This window comes from Rattus norvegicus, chromosome 4 (genome assembly GCF_036323735.1).
Source record: "Rattus norvegicus strain BN/NHsdMcwi chromosome 4, GRCr8, whole genome shotgun sequence".
Classification (NCBI taxonomy): domain Eukaryota; kingdom Metazoa; phylum Chordata; class Mammalia; order Rodentia; family Muridae; genus Rattus; species Rattus norvegicus.
This window is the reverse complement of record NC_086022.1, coordinates 70944975-70964618: the sequence shown is the minus strand read 5'-3', so window position 1 is coordinate 70964618 and position 19644 is coordinate 70944975. Positions and strand designations below refer to the sequence as shown.

At 41.5% G+C, this 19644-nt stretch overlaps 1 gene segment (V, D, J or C); it reads right to left on the bottom strand.

Annotated features, from left to right (window-relative positions):
* Positions 1 to 3198: 3198 nt before the first annotated feature.
* LOC120102258 (T-cell receptor beta chain V region C5-like) lies at positions 3199 to 7505 on the bottom strand. The segment is given in 2 exon segments: positions 3199 to 4473; positions 6973 to 7505. Coding segments are annotated over 2 exon segments (474 nt in total).
* Positions 7506 to 19644: the final 12139 nt, after the last annotated feature.

Here is a 19644-nt window from a genome sequence, read left to right as displayed (position 1 = left end):
CAAGTGCTCAACCACTGAGCTAAATTCCCAACCCTGTTCTTATTTACATTTCAATTGTTATTACTTTTCCTGGTTTCCAGGCCAACATCCCCCTAACCCCTCCCTCTCCCTTTCTATATGGGTGTTCCCCTTCCCATCCTCCCCCCATTTAGTGTTTATGTTCTTAAACAAAAACATGTAGGAAAATTTCATAAGCTACTGATTCTCACTGAAGTGATGTAAGTAAATCCTAATGGAATGGAAAATGGATATGATAATATCTAAATTTGTCTTAAAACATCTTGCCTATGGCCATAACCCATAACAGAGCAGTTTTTTACCATTGTCTAGGGGGTGGAAGGTATTAGCAGAGATCTGAGGAAGGCTGGAGGGCATGGGCCTAGCCCAGTGTGTAGAAACAGTCTGTGTGAGCTCAGCTAGGCAGTCAGATGGTTAGTAACAAGCTAGAAGCATTTCTGGGCCTTGGGTATGGTTTTGTGGCACCAGCCAACCCCTCTTTGATATATCACAAGCTGGAAGAGAAAGATTAAGTTACAGAAAGCCAGTAGCTCTGTAAGGCTGTGGAGAGAGCTGGCACAGAAGTACATAGCAGAGTCCTCCAGCTCCAAGGCACTCATGTTCATCTCAGAGTGATAGTCATCGAACTGCTGGACTGAGAATCTGCTGGGCAGGTTTCCTTTCTCTCTCTCAGATTTTTCATAATGCTGGATGAGGAACTTTAGTTCCTGCCCATGAGTCTGTTGGTACCAGGCCACATTGTTATGTTCAGAGATGGGAATACATTTTAGAATGGACCTTCCTCCCTTTTCTTTAATTATGTGTCTTGGAGACTGGACAACCCCAGAATGTGCTGAACCTGGGGAAGAAGGACACCGAGTAAGGGTCTAGAGAAAGAGTAGATCCATGCAGAAGCAGCAGCAGCAACAGTGGAGCTCAGGATCACCCCTGCCAGCACTAAGTACTTACTTGTACCCAGGAGAAAGACAGCAACCCAAGACAGCAGACTAGTAATCCAGGCAGAGTTAGAGAGGGCAGTGTTTGACATCCTTCTCAGGATACTGATCTCTTTGGGGAGAGAGCACTAGTCAGCCCCTCCTTTCTCTTGCCTCCTTTTATCTCATTGCCTGTGATGTCAGGTTCTGAGGTCAGTGACCTGTTATGTGGCTACTCCCATAGGCTCTCTGTACTAGTGCACCTAGTCTCAAGCTTTTCCTTTTTAGTCTCCGCCTGCTCAGTAGAAGGGAAGATGGCTGATGAGAATAAATAGGGCTGGGTATGGGGAAGCCGTGCTTTTCTCTGAGCCTTGCTTCCTTCTCTTCTCCTCACTTCAGAGGCCTTTGGATTGCCAAAGCTACAGTTCAAATCTTCAAATCACGCTCCCTATGCTGACCCACAGTGTGTGTGTGCATAGATGATTGACCACATCTCCCAGCCAGGTGCTTCCTGAGCCAAAACTCTTTCTGGTTCCACAGCTAACACCTTTCTGTAGGCTACAGAGCAAAACTCATAACCATCTTGTTTACCTCTGCCCACAGCTCACACAGTGGATCAGCAGTGCCCCCTAATGACCAGCCGTGCAGTCACTGGATTGTACCTCTACTGACTGAAGAGAGGTGGGAACTCTCAAAATCAGGCACCTGGGATAGGTCAGAAAACTTCACAGAGTTTGCCAGTACCTGTTTATCTACCTAAATATCAATTTTTGCCTATGGTAAGCAGAACAGTTTGAAAGGACCACCACTTTTCAAAAACAAACAGACAAAACCCAAAGAAAACCACAACAGAAAAAATCTGTCATTTCAGTGTTGCAGGGAAATAAACACTAATTAGTATATTCAGCTGCCCTTGGAAGGGGTTGGACCTGGAAAATATAGTCCTAATTCAAAGGAAAGATCCAGAAAAGCCTGAGGGTGGATGTTGTCAATGGAGAAGACTGAACAGTTTTAAAAATAAACCAAGCTAAAAAAAGAAGGATAGGCTGAGAAGGTAGAATTTTGGAAATTTTGTTATAAACAGTTAGTTAGCCTTTGAAGAAATTTAAATATTAAAATTCTGTGTTGCAATATTCAATTGAATATTTGACCATTTATTTCTTCAGCTCACAACTTGTTCATTTTTTGTGTGCTTCCTTTTGAATGTTATTTTCAAATTTATTAACCTTTCCTCCTGGAGCATCCAATCTGCTGTTACGTACAGTGAGATAGTTCTCATCACTGCAGTTTCTACTCTGGAAGCTTTATTTGAATCTTCGCATGTCTCATCATTTCTACAAATTAATTGAGGTACATTCTGCAGTCACACAGTTTAACGTCATAGCTCACGTCTCAGAAACAGGTTGGTTTCTAGTGATTAATTTTTCTCCTAGTAATAAGTCATGTTTCCTTCATCTTTGCAAAGGTGCGATCTTTTCTTAGATGCAAAAATGTCTTAGGTCACTAGAGGAATGCAGTTAAAAGCTCTATCTATCTATCTATCTATCTATCTATCTATCTATCTATCTTTCTATCTATCTACCTACCTATCTATCTATCTATCTATCTATCTATCTATCTATCTATCTATCTATCTATCTTTCTTTCTATCTATCTATCTATCTATCTATCTATCTATCTTTCTATCTATCTATCTACCTACCTACCTACGTATCTATCTATCTATCTATCTATCTATCTATCTATCTATCTATCTATCTATCTATCTATCTACCCTTACTCCTCTTTCTCCTTAATGGTCATGAGATGGGCAGCTCAGCTCTGCCACAATTTTCTTCCTGGTCTGTTGTACCTCGCCACAGGGCCAAGCAATGGGTCCATGTATGCATAGTCCAAAACCTTTGAAACACTGAGGTAAAAATTAAAATATACCTCCTTCCTTTATGTTCTTAGATTTGTCATGACGTCAGAAAGATAACCATCACACAAATCTCCAAAATCCATGCTGACTCTGTTTTGTTTCTCATTATGTAAAATGCAATGTGATGAACAGGAGTTTTCCAATTACCACCGACTGGCACAAGATACTCAAACATTAGAGCAAAAGAATGATATATATATATATAAATCTGGCATGGCAATTGTGCCAGTTTCTTTTTTGCAATTAAGTATTACTGAAATAGGGTCTATTAGTCTTTCCCAAGATGAATCCTCCTCATTGTTGTCCAATCACAAGTGGGCAGCCCTAAAAATATATAGCCCTACAGAGTTTGTAGATTGAATTTATTTATTTATTTATTTATTTATTATTTATTTATTTATTCATTCATTCATTCAATCAATCACACCATCCATATAAAAAGCAAAGAAATAATAATAATTAAAGAAAAAGAAGTCACAAAATATGAAAGGAGAACAAAACATGCGAGAGGAAGAACTGAATGAGGAAATAATGTTAATAAATTGAAATCTTCAGAAGGTAAAAGAAAAGTAATAAAACCTGAAATGTAGTTTCACTGGGAGAAGGAATTTAGAAACAAGAGGGAAAGGTATGTCTTCCATGCAGAAGAAATGTCCTAGGGAAAAAAATCTCCAGACTAGAAAATACCACAGCATATATGAAGAAGAACATGAATGTAGATAAATTTTGCTGATTAAGAAAACATCAGGGGATGCTGGTTAAAGGCTAATGACACCAACGAGTGAAGGGAAATGACATGCAACATTATGGGTTCTTGTTCTATACAAAAGAGACTGCAGACCTATAGCGAAAACATGGTCTGGAAAGAGATCATCTAAGTGACTCAGTTGGCTAGTAAGATGGCTGAAGAGTTGAATGCAGGCCAGTGGGACTGAAATGATGGCTGTGAGGTTATAAATGCATCATTAGGAACTTCAATGAAAGATTCATTTTCAGCCAGACATGATTGCACAAGCTTCTAAATACTAGGCCAGCTTGGTCTACAATACTAGTTCCAGGCCAGCCAGGAATGTTATAAAAAAGAATACTGTCTTCTTAAAAATTCATTTTTGTCTTTGAAAGCAGAAACAAGAAGTTGAGTTAAGACAACCATCCACGAAAAGGTGTTAGAATGACCTGAGGGTAGCTAGAAAGCCATGCTGGAAGAGTCCTAGTTTGTCAGAGCTCAGCAACTCTTATAGAGGCAGGGACTTCCTGAGGCACACATGCAAGTTGTTTTCCTAATTTCCTTTCTGTGCAGAGGGGAGGAGGCCATGCACTGCTGTGCCTCACTGCTGGCACAGAAGTACACAGATGTCTGAGAGGGGGAAGCCGACTCCAGCGTGAGGAAGAAATTTTCTTGGTTTGGTCTGGAGACCTTGTACCCCTCAGGGATATCTCCATTTTCAAAGCTGCCAGAACCATATGAGTAATGGATCAGCCTCAGACCATGCCCCATGTCCTGCCGATACCAGTACATGTAGTTGTGGTTATCAGTCTGGTGACAGTTGAACGTCACATTTTTTCCTGTAACTGTCACCTTGTTTCTTGGGCTTTGGGTGACTGCAGCCTCCATGTGTTCTGTAATAGAGAAAGTCAAAGCCTGATGATGGCATCTTAGCAAAGAGACTTAGGCATTCAGGGGAAAGGAGCACACTTGGCCTGACCATCACTCACTCGCATAGAGGAGGCTCAAGACCACAAAGAAGGTCCTGGAGCCCATCTCAGGATCAATGCAGTCACGTCTGTGTGCCAGCCCTGTTTGGGACACTAGAGCTGTGGCTTTCAGTGACTTAGTGATATCATTGTCTCCAACAAATATTCAAGCTGCACAGTTAACATGCCACTCCCCTTCTCTACAGAAACAATTCTACTATTAATTATAATCACATAGTTAAACCATACAATAATATTTGTAGTGTAAACACACAAATTGTCAGCTCAGAACATGAAGAATTTATGGTTTGTATTGTATTTATACTTTCATATTCTCTTTCTATGATTTCAGTCAACATATTGGGCTTATTTTATTCCTAATAGGATACAATTCCTTAGCTTATGTGGCTTAATTTTTGATACTGTAATCTCGATTGCATCCTCACAAAATGCTGCATTCTATGAGGCTTGTTCTGATTCTTCATTTTGCCTAAATTCTTGAATAAAACTTTCAGTCCAGCCTAAGGCTACAAGAACCATGTGACATCCCGAAAGTTTATAAAGCATCCAGGTAGAGTTCATTGCAATGTGCACACTTGCTTTAAGATCTCTCACACCACTTCAGGGACACAAGCTCCATAGTCTAGGCTCAACCTATATTTTGTCCTCATTCATAGAAATTCTCCCTTTGTTTCAGGTAGGCTATGGATAGTGGGCCCAAGTCTTTTTTCCTGTGTTTTCTCTCAAGAGAAAATCCAAGTCAGTCATGTGAGTAAGTGGTTTGCCTAGTAGTACAAATTGTGTGTTTAGTGTCCCAAGGAATTTTATCATAGTCCAAGAGCTCTTGTATCACTTTTGTCATTACTTTACCAAACTACAACACTTACCACTACTCAAAGGCAGTACAGGGTCCTTCCTAGATAAAGCATTTCTCAGTTACTTCCTTCATAGATAATATCTCAGTAATAACTTTCTTTTCTTGTCCATGCATCCTGTTGGGGTTTTGATGGAAACTTTTTATAACCCTGCCCTGGTGAGGAAGGACTCACACCCAGAAACAGAGATAAAATGGATCAGCAGAGCTCCCATATGAAGAAGGTGGCAACAGGGTCTGACCATTCCAAAAAGGACATTGTTCTCCATGTCCAAAACATGGCTGATCTCCAGAAACCAGGAGCCATCAGCAAATGAGGCCATTGCCATGGTTGAGACAGGTCAAGAAAATGGCGATTTCTATTTTAGACTTGGTTGGAAAGTGGGACATAAAATTTCATAGGTCTCAGAAACATTTCAAAAATAAGGGCTGATCTACCACTAATGAGAGTTTTCTCATTACCCTGATTTCATTGGACATAGAAACATCTGCATAAAACTGTCCTTTGCATTCCTTTTTAATTTATAGTTTAATTGTCGAATAGCAAATTTCCTTTTGTTGAAAATGTAAGCCTCATCTTGATTTTCAAGAAAATATTATCTGGCTTAATATAATATATTTATAAGCTGTCAGGATCCCACCACTCACAAACTAAACTGTGTAGGTACTGTAATACAAGAGATCAAGCTGCTCCATTTTTATTTTTTACCCAAATTGAGGAGCACAAAGGATATTCAGAACTATGACTTTGAAGGCAAAGAGGTGTATGTTTCAATTCAGAATTCTACTGAAATTCAAAGAAATCTTCATCTCCCAAATGGGCATGTTAATGTCTATCCTTGTCATAAAAAATGTGGCTTAGGGTAACACCCAGCACAGAATATGGTTTTCTACAACTATCAAGGAGCTGAAGCATATTGTCAGAGAGGAATGAACATCTGGTGGGGTTGAGGCCAATCTCAGTGTTTAGAATTACCTATTTTGGCTCCAGTAGACCATATGGAAATTAGAATAGAAGTAAAATCATTTCTGGGCCATGTTCAGGCCTTCATGGCATTGCCCAACCCCTCTCTAGTGTGTCACCAGCTGTGAAGGGAAGATTACATTACAGAAAGCCAGTAGCTCTGTAAGGCTGTGGAGAGAGCTAGCACAGAAATACACAGCAGAGTCCTCCAGCTCCAAGGCACTCATGTTCATCTCAGAGTGATAGTCACTGAACTGCTGGACTGAGAATCTGCTGGGCAGGTTTCCTTTCCCTCTGTCCATTTGTTCATATTTCTGGATGAGGAACGTTAGTTCCTGTCCCTGAGTCTGTTGGTACCAGGCCACACTTCTATGTCCAGAGATGGGAATGCATTTCAGAATGGACCTTCCTCCCTTTTCTTTAATTATGTGTCTTGGAGACTGGACCACCCCAGAATTTGCTGGATCTGTGGAGGAAGGAGACAGGGGTGAGCAGCTAGAGAAAGAGTAGGTCTATGCAACAGCAGCCACAGCAGCAGCCGAAGCAGAGGAGTTCAGGATCAATCCTGCCAGCACCCAGTACTTACTTGTTCCCAGGAGAAAGACAGCAACCCAAGAGAGCAGGGTGGGGCCCCAGGCAGAGTCAGGGAATGCAATGTTACACATCCTTCTTCTCAAGATGCTGGGGCCCTTGGTGAGAAAACAAGAAGCAGCTCCTCCTTTCTCTCTCCTCCTTTCATCTCATTACCTGTGATGTCAGGTTCTGAGAGGTCAGTGATTGCTTACTCCCACAGGCTCTCTGTCCTCCTGAGTATACACTGCTGTCTGCCCACTTCTGCCTTTATCCTCAGCCTGCTTAGTGGAAGGAGAGAGGGCTGTCCTGAATAAATAGGGCGGTGCGTGGGAAATTCCCTTCATGCTTTTCTCTGAGGCAGTTGCTTTCCTCCCTTCTCCTAGCTTTAAATGGTTTTAGATTGCCAAGACTATAGTTTAAGCTGCCTGTGCTGATGCAAAGTGGGCTTGCAGATATGACTGACCATGCCTGCCCTGTTCTGAGTCTCCTGAGCCAACACTATATCTGGTTCCACAGCTAATACCCTACTGTGAACTCCAAATCAGAGCTCTCTGCGTTCACTTTCTGAGGAAATGGCAGCAGCTTCCTCAGTGAGTCCACAGCTCCCTCTAGTGACCAGTTGTGCAGTCACCCTACTGTACCTCCACAGGCTGAGAGGAAGGAAGCTCTCCAAATCAAGCATCAGTGGTGGTTCAGAAAACATCACAGAGTTGTTGACAGTACCAGGTACTTGCTGAAATCTCAAATTTTGCCTGTGGGCATAAACTAATCATTAGATATCCGCTGCCCCTGGAAGTAGTAGGACCTGGTAAAAGCAAATACCCAGAATGCCTGATGTTGGATGCTGTCAGTGGAGAAGCCTATGGGCATTTGGAAACACAAACCAACCTACAATAGAGAAAGCTAGGAAGGTAGAAGTTTGAAATTGTTGTTGCAGACAGCTAGCTATCCTTTAGGGAACCGCATAGGTAGCAATGAATAGCCTAGTAAGAGCACGAGTGGAAGGGGAAGCCCTTGCCCCTGCCAAGACTGAACTCCCAGTGATCGTGATTCTTGGGGAAGGGCGGTAATGGGGGGAGGATGGGGAGGGGAACACCCATGTAGAAGGGGAGGGGAAGAGGTTAGGGGGATGTTGGCCCGGAATCTGGGAAAGGGAATAACAATCGAAATGTAAATAAGAAATACCCAAGTTAATAAAGATGGAAAAAAATTATGTTGCAATCCCTGATTGCATATTTGACTATTTGTGTATCTTCACTTCATTTATAGCTTATTCTCATTTTCTCTGTGTTTCCTTTTCAACATCATCTTCAACCTCATTAATCCTTCCTTCTGGAACATCCAGTCTACTGTTACTTACGGGAGCTATTTCTCACCACGGACACTGCAGTTTCTACTCTGGAAGTTTGGTTTGGTTCTTTGCATGTCTCCTCATTTCTGCAGACAGGTTGAGGTAAATGCCACAGTTACACTATTTAATGTCACAGTCAGCTGATTTAGAAACAGGCTGGTTTCTAGTGATTAATTTTTCTCCTAGTGATGAGTCCTATTTACTTCCTTCTTTGCAAAGCTTAGATTTTTGTTAGATGCCAAACTGTATATCTTATGTTTGAGGATGTGGGACATCATGGTCTTCTTATTAATACATTCATACATTTATTCTGCAGTGTGCCCTATGTCACGGAGAAACAAAAGTCAGAGACATTTTTAGCAGATTGTTAATGTTTCTTGTAGGCTTTGGGAAAATAGATATAAAACATAGATATGGTGATATTTTAAAACTCTGTAAAGTGATTGTGAGATAGAAAACTGTACAGCTTTAATACAATGTACTGACATAAATCTAGTTTTTATACACATGACAAATAAAAGAAATATTATGTGAACTGGAAGAAATGAGGCACAAAGAAAAAAAATTGTAATTCTGAACATACACTTCCTAAAATAGACAAGATGAAGACTATGAAGGAAGAATAGTTCCTATTTAAAAAGGTGAAAAAAATGAAAATTTCTTCTGTTTCTATTTTGTGTAATAGTTTGGAAAGTATTGTGTGGGATGATCATACAGGTGAGGCAGATACAGGATAGAACGAAGCCTGTCATTGGACAAGAAAAAAGGATGGGTGGGAGAAAAGTTTGAGGGAAGGGAGGAGACTGGAATGGAAAGGAGGAAGAGACAGGAGAAGGCTGTGGAGAAGCTGTGGAGAAGCTGTGGAGAGAACATGGAGGCTGACATTAAGATTCCACACTGTACATTTACCGGTTGTTATGAGTGTTCTTAAGGGATAGATGTGTACAGGGCTTTCTATGTTTACGTAGGCAGTTATATCTTATCAATTGGATCAAAGGTTATTGGGTTGCGTGTTCTTTCTTGTGGAGAATTGAATTGGGAGAGTGTGTGGTGACAGAGACACTGGGCCATCATAGAGTTGGGATGTGTGCTTCTGGCAAGATGTCTAGCAGAAATCTTGGGGCACTGTGGTGCCACATCTAGCAGGGCAAAAGAAAGCAATTTTTAAAAATAATTTTACAACAACAGTATTGGTATTAGGTGTTCTATGAAGGTCTAGAAATCTATACTGAAACCCATCTGGTTCTGGGCTTTTATTGGTTGAGAGACTTTTAATAACTGCTTCTATTTCTTTAGGAGTTATGTGACTGTTTAGATGGTTTATCTGATCCTGATTTAACTTGGGTAGCTAGCATCTGTCTAGAAAATTGTCCATTTCATCCAGATTTTCTAGATTTGTTGAATAAAGGTGACTCTAACCAAGCAAGTGAAAGAACTGCATGACAAGAACTTCAAGTCTCTGAAGAAAGAAAATGAAGAAGATCTCAGAGGACGGAAAGATCTCCCATGCTCATGGATTGGCAGGATTAGTAGTGTAAAAATGCCATTTTGCCAAAAGCAATCCACAGATTCAATGCAATCCCCATCAAAATTCCAACCCAAGTCTTCATAAAGATAGAAAGAAGAATTTGCAAATTCATTTGGAATAACAAAAAAACAAGAAAAGCGAAAACTATCCTTAAAAATAACAGAACTTCTGTGGGAATCACCATCCTTTACCTCAAGCTGTATTATAGAACAATAGTGATAAAAACTGTAGGTATTGGTATAGAGACAGGCAGGTAGATCAATGGAATAGAATCGAAGACCCAGAAATAAACCCATATATCTATAGTCACTTGATCATTGACAAAGGAGCTAAAACCATCCAGTGGAAAAGATAGCATTTTAAACAAATGGTGCTGGTTGAACTGGAGGCCAGCATGTAGAAGAATGCAAATCGATCCATTCTTATCACTCTGTACAAAGCTCAAGTCCAGGTGAATCAAGGAATTCCACATAAAACTACATACACTCAAACTAATAGAAGAAAAACTGATGTCCCCGCCAGCGGGGACCCAGTTATTCAGCGTCCTGAAGAGGCTTTCTACCTGTGGGCCAAATGGGGGGTGAAGAGAAAAAGGAGATCAAACAAAAGTTCTGTTGTCAAGGTCTCATTTATTGGGGTGAACGTTACAGCTTTTAAGACTTTCAGGTAGGGGGAGTGTCCTTTGTGAAACACGAAGGATGGAGGGATGAGGGTATAGGCAGTGATAGCAGAGGCAAAGAGGTCAGGCGGTAGACGATGAGGTCAGGCGGTGGAGACACCGGGTGTTGACTCAGGAGATAACTGGTATCTGCTCGAGCTGAGGCATCCCTTGAATGTTATCTTCCTGTGCCGTAAATTCATGGGAGAGGCTTTTGTCCAACAATCTCAAGACTTTATGGCAGTCATCTTAGGGGTGAATATCTGTGGCCAAACAGCCCAGAGTCACCAAGCCACTTTGAGCCATGCAGTCACAAAACGGCCAGACCCAAATCCAATACGGCTCCCTAAAAAGTGAGGAAGAGCCTCAAACACGTGGGCACTGGGGAAAATTTCCTGAACAAAACACCATTGACTTTGGTTTTAAGATCAAGAATTGACAAATGGAACCTCATAAAATTGAAAAGCTCCTGTAAAGCAAAGGACACTGACATTAGGGCAAAATGGCAACCAACAGATTGGGAAAAGATTTTTACTAATCTTACATCAGATAGAGGGCTAATATCCAATATATACAAAGAACTCGAGAAGTTAGACTTCAGAGAATCAAATAACCCTATTAAAATGGGGTACAGAGCTAAACAAAGAATTCTCAGCTGAAGAATATCGAATGGCTAAGAAGTGCCTAAAGAAATGTTCAACAAATATCCTTAGTCATCAGGGAAATGCAAATCAAAACAACCCTGAGATTCTACCTCACACCAGTCAGAATGGCTAAGATCAAAATCTCAGGTGACAACAGATGCTAGTGAGGATGTGGAGAAAGAGGAATACTCCTCCATTGTTGGTAGGATTGCAAGCTGGTATAACTACTCTGGAAATCAGTTTGGAAGTTCCTCAGAAAAGTGGACATATTACTACCTGAAGACCCAGATATACCTATCCGGGGCACATACACAAATGATGCTCCAACATATAACAAGGACACATGCTCCATTATTTATAGTAGCCAGAAGCTAGAAATAACCCAGATGTCCTTCAACAGAAAGAAAATGTGGTACTTTTGCACAATTGAGAGTACTAATCAGCTATTAAAAACAACTTAATGAAATTCATATAGGTAAATGGATAGAATTAGAAAATATCATCCTGAATGAGGTAATCCAATCATAAAAATACACACGGTATGCACTCAATGACTAGTGCATATTAGCCTAAAAGCTTGGATTACCCAAGATACATTCCACAGACCACATGAAGCTCAGGAAGGTTGACCAAAGTGTGGATGCTTCTTTCCTTCTTAAAAGGGAGAACAAAAATATTCATAGGAGGAGATATGAAGACAAAGTTTAGAGCAGATATTGAAGGAATGGCCATTCAGAAACTGCTCCACCTGGAGATACAGCTCATATACATACAGCTACCACGCCCAGGCAATATTGCTGATGACAAGAAGTGCATGCTGACAGAAGCCTAATATAGCTGTCTCCTGAAAGGCTCTGCCTAAGCATGATAAATACAGAGGTGAATGAATGCTCATAGGGATAGGAAGGAAGGGAGGGAGGAAGAGAGTGGGAGAGAGGGAAAGTAGGAAAGGGAGGGAGAAAGAGAGAGACTATTTTCAAAATGAGAAAAGTTAATAAATATGAGTATTAGTAGCTGAAACCTCTAAGGGGTACTTAAAGAAAAAGAACCCAAGTAATTAAGGTACATTGGTAACTAAAAGAGTAGTGTTTATCAAAAAACATTCCATGAAGGGGTTTCTGCGATGACTGTAGTTTTCTTCTGTGGTGTAACACAGTTCATAGCAGACCACAGTTCCATGACATTCTCTACTGTAATTCATTAGAAAGTGTTCCTCTCTGGTGAGTTGAAAGTCAAGTCTCCTCACTTCCGCTGTGATTATGTCTAAATATGAAAAATAGGTAATGTTTGTGGTTATTCTGCTTACTCTTGCGTGGCCTGACAATTTAGGAGGAGTATTGATGTGTTTATGGGGTAATATTCATTAATGTAAAAATTCAATGAAATTATTACTAATACTACCCTGCTATACTCATAGATCGGATACACAAATCATCAGAGAGGCTTCTTCCAGAAGCAGATGGAGCAGGTGCAGAGACCCGCAGTCAGATTTTATGTGGAGAAATCATCTAAACTGGATGTCTCCCTCAGATCCCTCCCCTTGGAGACTGGGGAACTCTGCGGAAGAGGGGAAAGGAACACTGGCAGAGACAAAGGGGATGGGGGACACCAGGAAAACGTAATTCACCAAATCAATTAAGCATGGTTCACATGGCCTCACAGAGACTGAAACAACACACATGGTGCCTGATTAACCTGTACCAGGTTCTCTGCATGTATGTTATGTCAGCTTGGTGTTTTGTGGGACTCCTCACAGTGGGAACACTTACATATCTGACTCCTTTGCCTGCTTTTGAGACTCCTTTCCTCCTATTGGGTTACCTTGTCCAGCCCCAGTATGAGAGCATTTACCAAGTTTTAATTTTTGTTATAATTATTCTCTCAGTTGTCCCTATTTGGCTGTAGTTTCTTGGACATGAGTTATTTTTTGGAAGAGAAAAGAGAGAGGGAGTGGATCTGGGAGAGAAGGGATGTGAAGGGAGATAGGAGAAGAGGAGAGAGGGAAAGAAAACTGGTTGGGATGTACTGTATAAGGAAAGAATCTATTTTCCATTAACAAAATAAATAAATCATTTTTCATTTGGGGTAAGAATTATATTAGGTAAGGTTTGCTATATTACAAAGCAAACTTATGCTTATTTGGTTTAGACAGAAAGCATTTCCCAAAGATAAACATACCAAAGGCTTACTTGTCTATACTGTGCACTGAGGAAAATTGAGAAATATGAGACCCTGCACTGATGGCTAATCTATGGAAAGACTAATGGTAGAGGAAGCATTGAGTGTGGAAACAACTGCTGAAGGCAGGGCCTCTTAGGAGGATTTAGGTCACCAGAATCATGCAGTTAAAGGCTTGTTCTCTCCCTCTCCCTCTCCCTCTCCCTCTCCCTCTCCCTCTCCCTCTCCCTCTCCCTCTCCCTCTCCCTCTCCCTCTCCCTCTCCCTCTCCCTCTCCCTCTCCCTCTCCCTCTCCCTCTCCCTCTCTCCCTCCTCTCTCCCCCTCCTCCTTCCTCCCCCTCCCCCCTTTCTTCTTTTCACTTCCTTCACAGTCATGAGGCAGGCAGCTGAGCTCTGCCACATTTTTCTTGCCAGTCTGTTCTGCCATACCAAAGGGCCAAAAATAACAGGTCTAATTAATCATAGACCAAATCTTTAAGAAACACTGAGCCAAAATCCAAAATATGCCTTCTTCCTTTTCTCAGATTTTTCTCAAATCTGTCATGATTCAAGAAAGGTGACTATGACATGAATCTTCAAAAACAAGGATGACTCCATTTTATTGCCCATTCTACAAAATTCAGTGTGGCCTGGGAGCTTCGTGCAGCTGTCCACCCAATTAGCTTCCACTGAACCAAGACTTACATATTATGACAAGAGAATATGACACTTTTATTTGTAAATTCATCAAAACGTGGGAAAAGAGTAATATATTTTAAAATCTGGCCTGGTAATTCCTCCAGAAATTTTCAAGGCAGTTGAAGATTGCTGAGAGAGGGGTTGTGAGTCTTCCCTCGTACCCATCCCCTACATGGTTGTCCAGTCACAAGCAAGCAGCCCTAAAAATATACAAGTAACGCTAAACAGATTCAGCAGGTTGCATGGATTTATTTATTTGTTCATACCACACAAATAAAAAACAGATCAAAAATAAGAAAATGAAGAATAAGAGGACCTGAAATTGAAAGCAGAGAGAAGCATAGGAGGGGCTGGAAGAAGCGAGCAAGGCCTTTCTTTTCTGAAGGGAGGCTGTGTTGGAGGGAATCTGAGGGAGTGGAGAGTTGGGTGGGAAGAGGGAAAGTAAAGGGGAGGGGAGGAGAGGGGAGGAAAGAGAAAGTCCTGTGGATAAATGGTGGTCCAGATATAATATTCAAGAGAAGAACAAAAATAAATAAAATCTTAAAACCATAAAAGAGAACTAATCCTCACTGGAAATATATTTTTATGTGAAGAGGAGATCCAGGCACAAGCTGGAAAGGCATCTTCAGAAAATAAGAAATGTCCTGGGAAAAATCTCTCCGGAGCTGAAAACAACACAGCAAACATGAGGAAGTAACTGAATGCAGATACTTTTACCCGGAGAGAAAAGAACCCAGGACAATGTCATAGCACATGATGGGCTATGACTTGTAGAGTAAATGTAGTCAGGGAAGATATCATATGAGTGACTCAGATGGAGGCAAAGTGGTTAACAAAGTCACTAAAGGCCACTGGTAAGGTCATGGCAGCTATGAGAGCACTAACGGAGTCATCATGAACGTCAACTAAAAATTCACTTTCCTTTCTGAAAGCATAAACAAATGCTGGAAATGAGACAAACATCCTTGAAAATGTGTTAGAGTGGCTGTCAGGCAGACATCCATGTTGTAAGGTCCCTAGCCCATTAGAACTCAGTGACTCTTACATAGGCAAGGACTTCCTGGGGCACACAGGCCACTTATTTTCCTAAGTGGCCATGTATTGCTGCGCATCACTGTGACACAGAAGTATTCAGCTATCGGAGAGACAGACAGACAACTCCAGAATGAGGAAGATGTCCTCTTGGCTTGGTCTGGAGACCTTATGTCCATCAGGGACATCTTTCTCAGTGCTGTCAGCACCATAAGAGCAATGGATCAGCCTCAGTCTGTGCCCCATGTCCTGTTGATACCAATACATGTAGTTGTGGTTCTTAGTCTGGCTCAACGTCCCCTCTCCTCCTATTACCGCCACCTCATTTCTTGGGCTTTGGGTGACTGCAGCCTCCATGTGTTCTGTAATAAAGACAAAGCCTGATGATGTCATCTTAGCAAAGAGACCTGGGAATTCTGGGAAGAGAAGGACCCTTAGCCTGACCACCACTCACTTGAACACAGAAGACTGGAGACCATAAAAAAGAACCTCGAACCCAAATCAGGATCAAGGCAGTCACTCATTTGTTCTAGCCCTGTTTGGGAAATTAGAGCTGGGACTTTCAGTGACTTACTGGTCCACTGTTTCAAATACTTTAGCTGCACAGTTAGCACACTCCACTGCTCCTGTACATAAGCAAACCACTTTTCAAGCATAGTCTCAAAGCTGCATTATATAACAGTTATAGTAAACATATGAAAATTATTCATGAAAGCACGCCTGCTTTGTTTATTGCTATACGCATGTGCCATTTCTCTGATTGTAGTTAGCATATTATTTTATTTCTACCATAATTCTACTGCTCATTTTACATGGTTCTTTTTTTTACCATTTCTGTAATCTCAGCTGCAGTCTCACAACATGCTGAGGTCTATGAGGTCTCCTCTAATTCTGTACTTTGTCTAAATACTTGAAGAAAAACGTCAGTGCTATCTATGATTACAAAGATAGATTGACAGCCAGAGAGCTTATGAAACATGAAGGTTGAAGGCATTACAAATTGAACAATTGTTTTAAGAACTCTTTAGCCTATCCAGGGACACAACCTCTGTATTCTAGACTCAGCCCTCAGTGTGTTCTTATAGATACAAATTCTCTATTTGTTCCATATGACACTTTGGATGGTGGAGCTGTTTTTGTTGCTGTGCTTTCTGTAAAGAGGAAATCCCCTTCAGCAATGTGCGCAAGTAGTTTGCCTAGTAATGTGAACGCTGGTGCTTCAAGGGACCCAGGGAATTGTACCAAAATCATCCCAAACTCTTGTATCACCTTTTTCATAATTTGGCTAACATGAAATTCTTACCTCTACTCAATAACACTAAAGGTTCCTTTCTAAGTGAAGAATAGCTCAGTTACTCCCTACACAGATAATATCTCAGGATGAAGCCTCCTTTCTGTGGCCACACATCCTAATGGGATCTTGATAGAAACTTTCTATAATTCTGCCCTGCTGAGAAAGGACTCACAAGCAGAAGCAGAGACAAAGGGGATCAGCAGAGCTCTCATATGAAGAAGATGGCAATAGGGGCTGGTTGTACCAGAAAAGACATTGTCCTGCATGGCCAAAGCTTGGCTACTTCACCTGAGACCAAGACCCATCAACAAATGAGACCATTGCTCACAGTTGGATCAGACCAAAAAGGAGGTACTTTCTATTTTAGACTTATATGGCAGGAGTGGGAAACATGAAATTTCATAGGTCTTAGGACCATTTCAAAATAATGTATGATGTTAGTCTTCTGATCAATACTCTGATTTCTTTGGAGAAAGAAAAATCCGTTTAAATAACTCCTTTCCATTCCCTTTGAATTGTGTTTTTAATTGTTGAGTAGCAAATTTTCTTCGGTTGAAAATGTAAAGCTCATGTTGAAACTATGAGAACACCAACACTATCTGGCTTGATATTATTCATCTATAATCTGTCACACAATCCCCCACTCAGATACATGCATTCATTCACACTAATCTCAGCTAAACTTATAATACAAGAGTCAGGGAGTGGCCACACTTTTTTTTAACTAAGCGAGGAACATCAGAAAAACTCAGAGCTTTGACTTAGAAGGTGAGGAGATGTAGGTCTCAATCCTAGGGGTGATATACTTGATCATGAAATGTTGGGAAATTTCATAAGTTACTGATTCCTATTGAAGCGATGCATGTAAATCCTCACTGAGAAAATGGATATCTTAATGTCTACTCTTGTATTAAAACATGTTGCCTATGTCTATAACCCATGACAGGTTAGGTTTCTCAGTACTGCTTATGAGCCTGAAGTTACTGGCAGATTTCTGAGAATATCTGGAGGGCTTGGGGCCCAACTCAGTGTATAGAAGCATTCTGTGTGAGCTCAGCTAATCATTGAGGGGATTGGTAAAGAGTTCTTAGGCCTTGGCTAAGGCTGTAATGCATCTACCTACAGCTCTATAGTACATCACCACTTGGAACAGGAAAATTAAAATACAAAAGGCAAGTAATGTGTAGGGCAAGTGGACCGTGCCACCAGACAGGCATAAGAACCAGCAAGGTTGAGTGAACTCAGACCCTGGGAATCTCAGAGATCCGAGACCAGCAGAAGTGCAGCCATTCCCTACCTGTTCCCATACTTGGACAAATTTTAACACCCGGAGCTCTTCTCCATGCTACTGAGACATCAAAATAGCCTTGAGCCTTCAGTCAATGACCTTTGCTTTCTGTACATCCCTTCCTGTAAGAGGTATATAATCCCTGACTCACCCCAAATGAAGTGTATGCATTCACATCTACCATCAAATAAACCAATAGGAAGAGGCAGGACATGTCTCAGGGGGCTGCTTCATTGAGGATTGCAGCTGGAAAGGCCTCAGACTGAAAAACTGCTCCAAAGACTCCATGAATGCTTTTCCTCTCCATCCCCTCCAGTACTCTCAGCACTAACTTCGAATAAGATGGGATTCCACTCATCCCTGGCTCTGCAGCCCCCTCTCATCTTGGCATACAAGTACTAGGAGAGAAAAAGGTAAGCCTGAGATACCTCGTTCCTGATTACCTCGCGCAGTACACCATTGGTGCCTGAGTAACCAGAGAAGAGAATGGGAACCACTGTGGAGTCCCAATTTCAGCCTTTGCCCTGCATGCCTATCAGACTGGCATCCCAAGCAGAGAGGCAGGATTCCGTATGACAATAGCTCTGTAAGGCTGTGGAGAGGGCTAGCACAAAAGGACACAGCAGAGTCCTTCAGCTCCAAGGCACTCATGTTCATCTCAGAGTGACTGTCACCGAACTGCTGGACTCAGAATCAGTTGGCAGATTTTCTTTTTCTTCCTCCATTTATTTTTTCTAATGCTGAATGAGGAATGTTAGTTCCTGCCACAAAGTCTGTTGGTACCAGATCACATTGCTATGTGCAGAGATGGGAATGCATTTTAGAATGGGACTTTCTCCCTTTTTTGATTATGCATCTTGGAAACTATACAACGTCAGAATTTGCTGACTCTGGGGAGAAAGGAGACAGGAGTGAGCATCTAGAGAAAGAGTAGATCTGTGAACTACCAGCAGCAGTGAAGGAGCTCAGGAGTAGTCCTATCTGCCCTCAGGACTTTCTTGTTCCCGGGAGAAAGATAGCAACCCAAAAGAGCAGGGTGTGGCTCCAGGCAAAGTCAGGGAGGGCAGTTAGAACTGCTTCTTTTCAGGACGCTGGTCCCCTCGGTGAGAAAGCAGGAGTTAGCTCCTCCTTTCATCTCATTGCCTGTAATGTCAGGTTCTGAAATCAGTAATTTTGTTGAATTCCACAGTCTCACTTGGGCATACTCTGCTAGCTAAGCCCTTCCCCCTTTAGGTCTATCATGCTTAATGGAAGGGAGATGGCTGTGTTTAATAAATAATGCTGTGTGAGAAGTCTAGTTCCTCTAAACACTTGCTTTCCTATCTCCACCTAGTTCCAGAGGCTTTGGATTGCCAAAACTACATACAGCTCAAGTCTACAGTTCATGCTCCCTATAGTGGTATACAGTGTGTGTGTGTAAAGATGATTGACTACCCCTCCCAGCACTGTGCCTCCTGAACCAGCACTGTTTCTGGTTCCACAGCTAATACCCTACTGTGCTCCCAAACGAAAGCTCTGCCCCCCGCATTCACCTTCTGATGCAATGCCAGAAACTCCCTAGTGGGTTCTTCAGAGCCCCTTAGTGACCAGCTGTGCAATCACTGGGCTGTACCTCTAAAGACAGTTAGTTGTAGAGGCCAGAAGCTCTCCAAGTCAGGGATCTGTTATAAACAGGAAAAATATTATCTGTGCCAGTGAGCGAGAAGCTCATTTAAGAAGGAATAATTTCTAATTCCTGTCACAGTGCTGCAGGAATTAGACCTGACACTAGTCACTAGGTGTCAGGTGCCTTTGGAAGGATTAGCCCTGTAGAAGGTTGAAATTATTGTTGTAGACACCTAGTTAGGTTTCAAGTTTATATATTAAAATTTTTGTTAGAAGTTCAGATTGCATTTTTGACTATTTCAGTTATCCTTGTCTCACTTATTCCTTGCTCTCATTTTCTGTGTTTCCTCATGAAAACCATCTTGAAATTCATCAACCTTTCCCTCTAAAGCACCAAGCTACTGTTATAGTCAACTATTTCTCATAATAG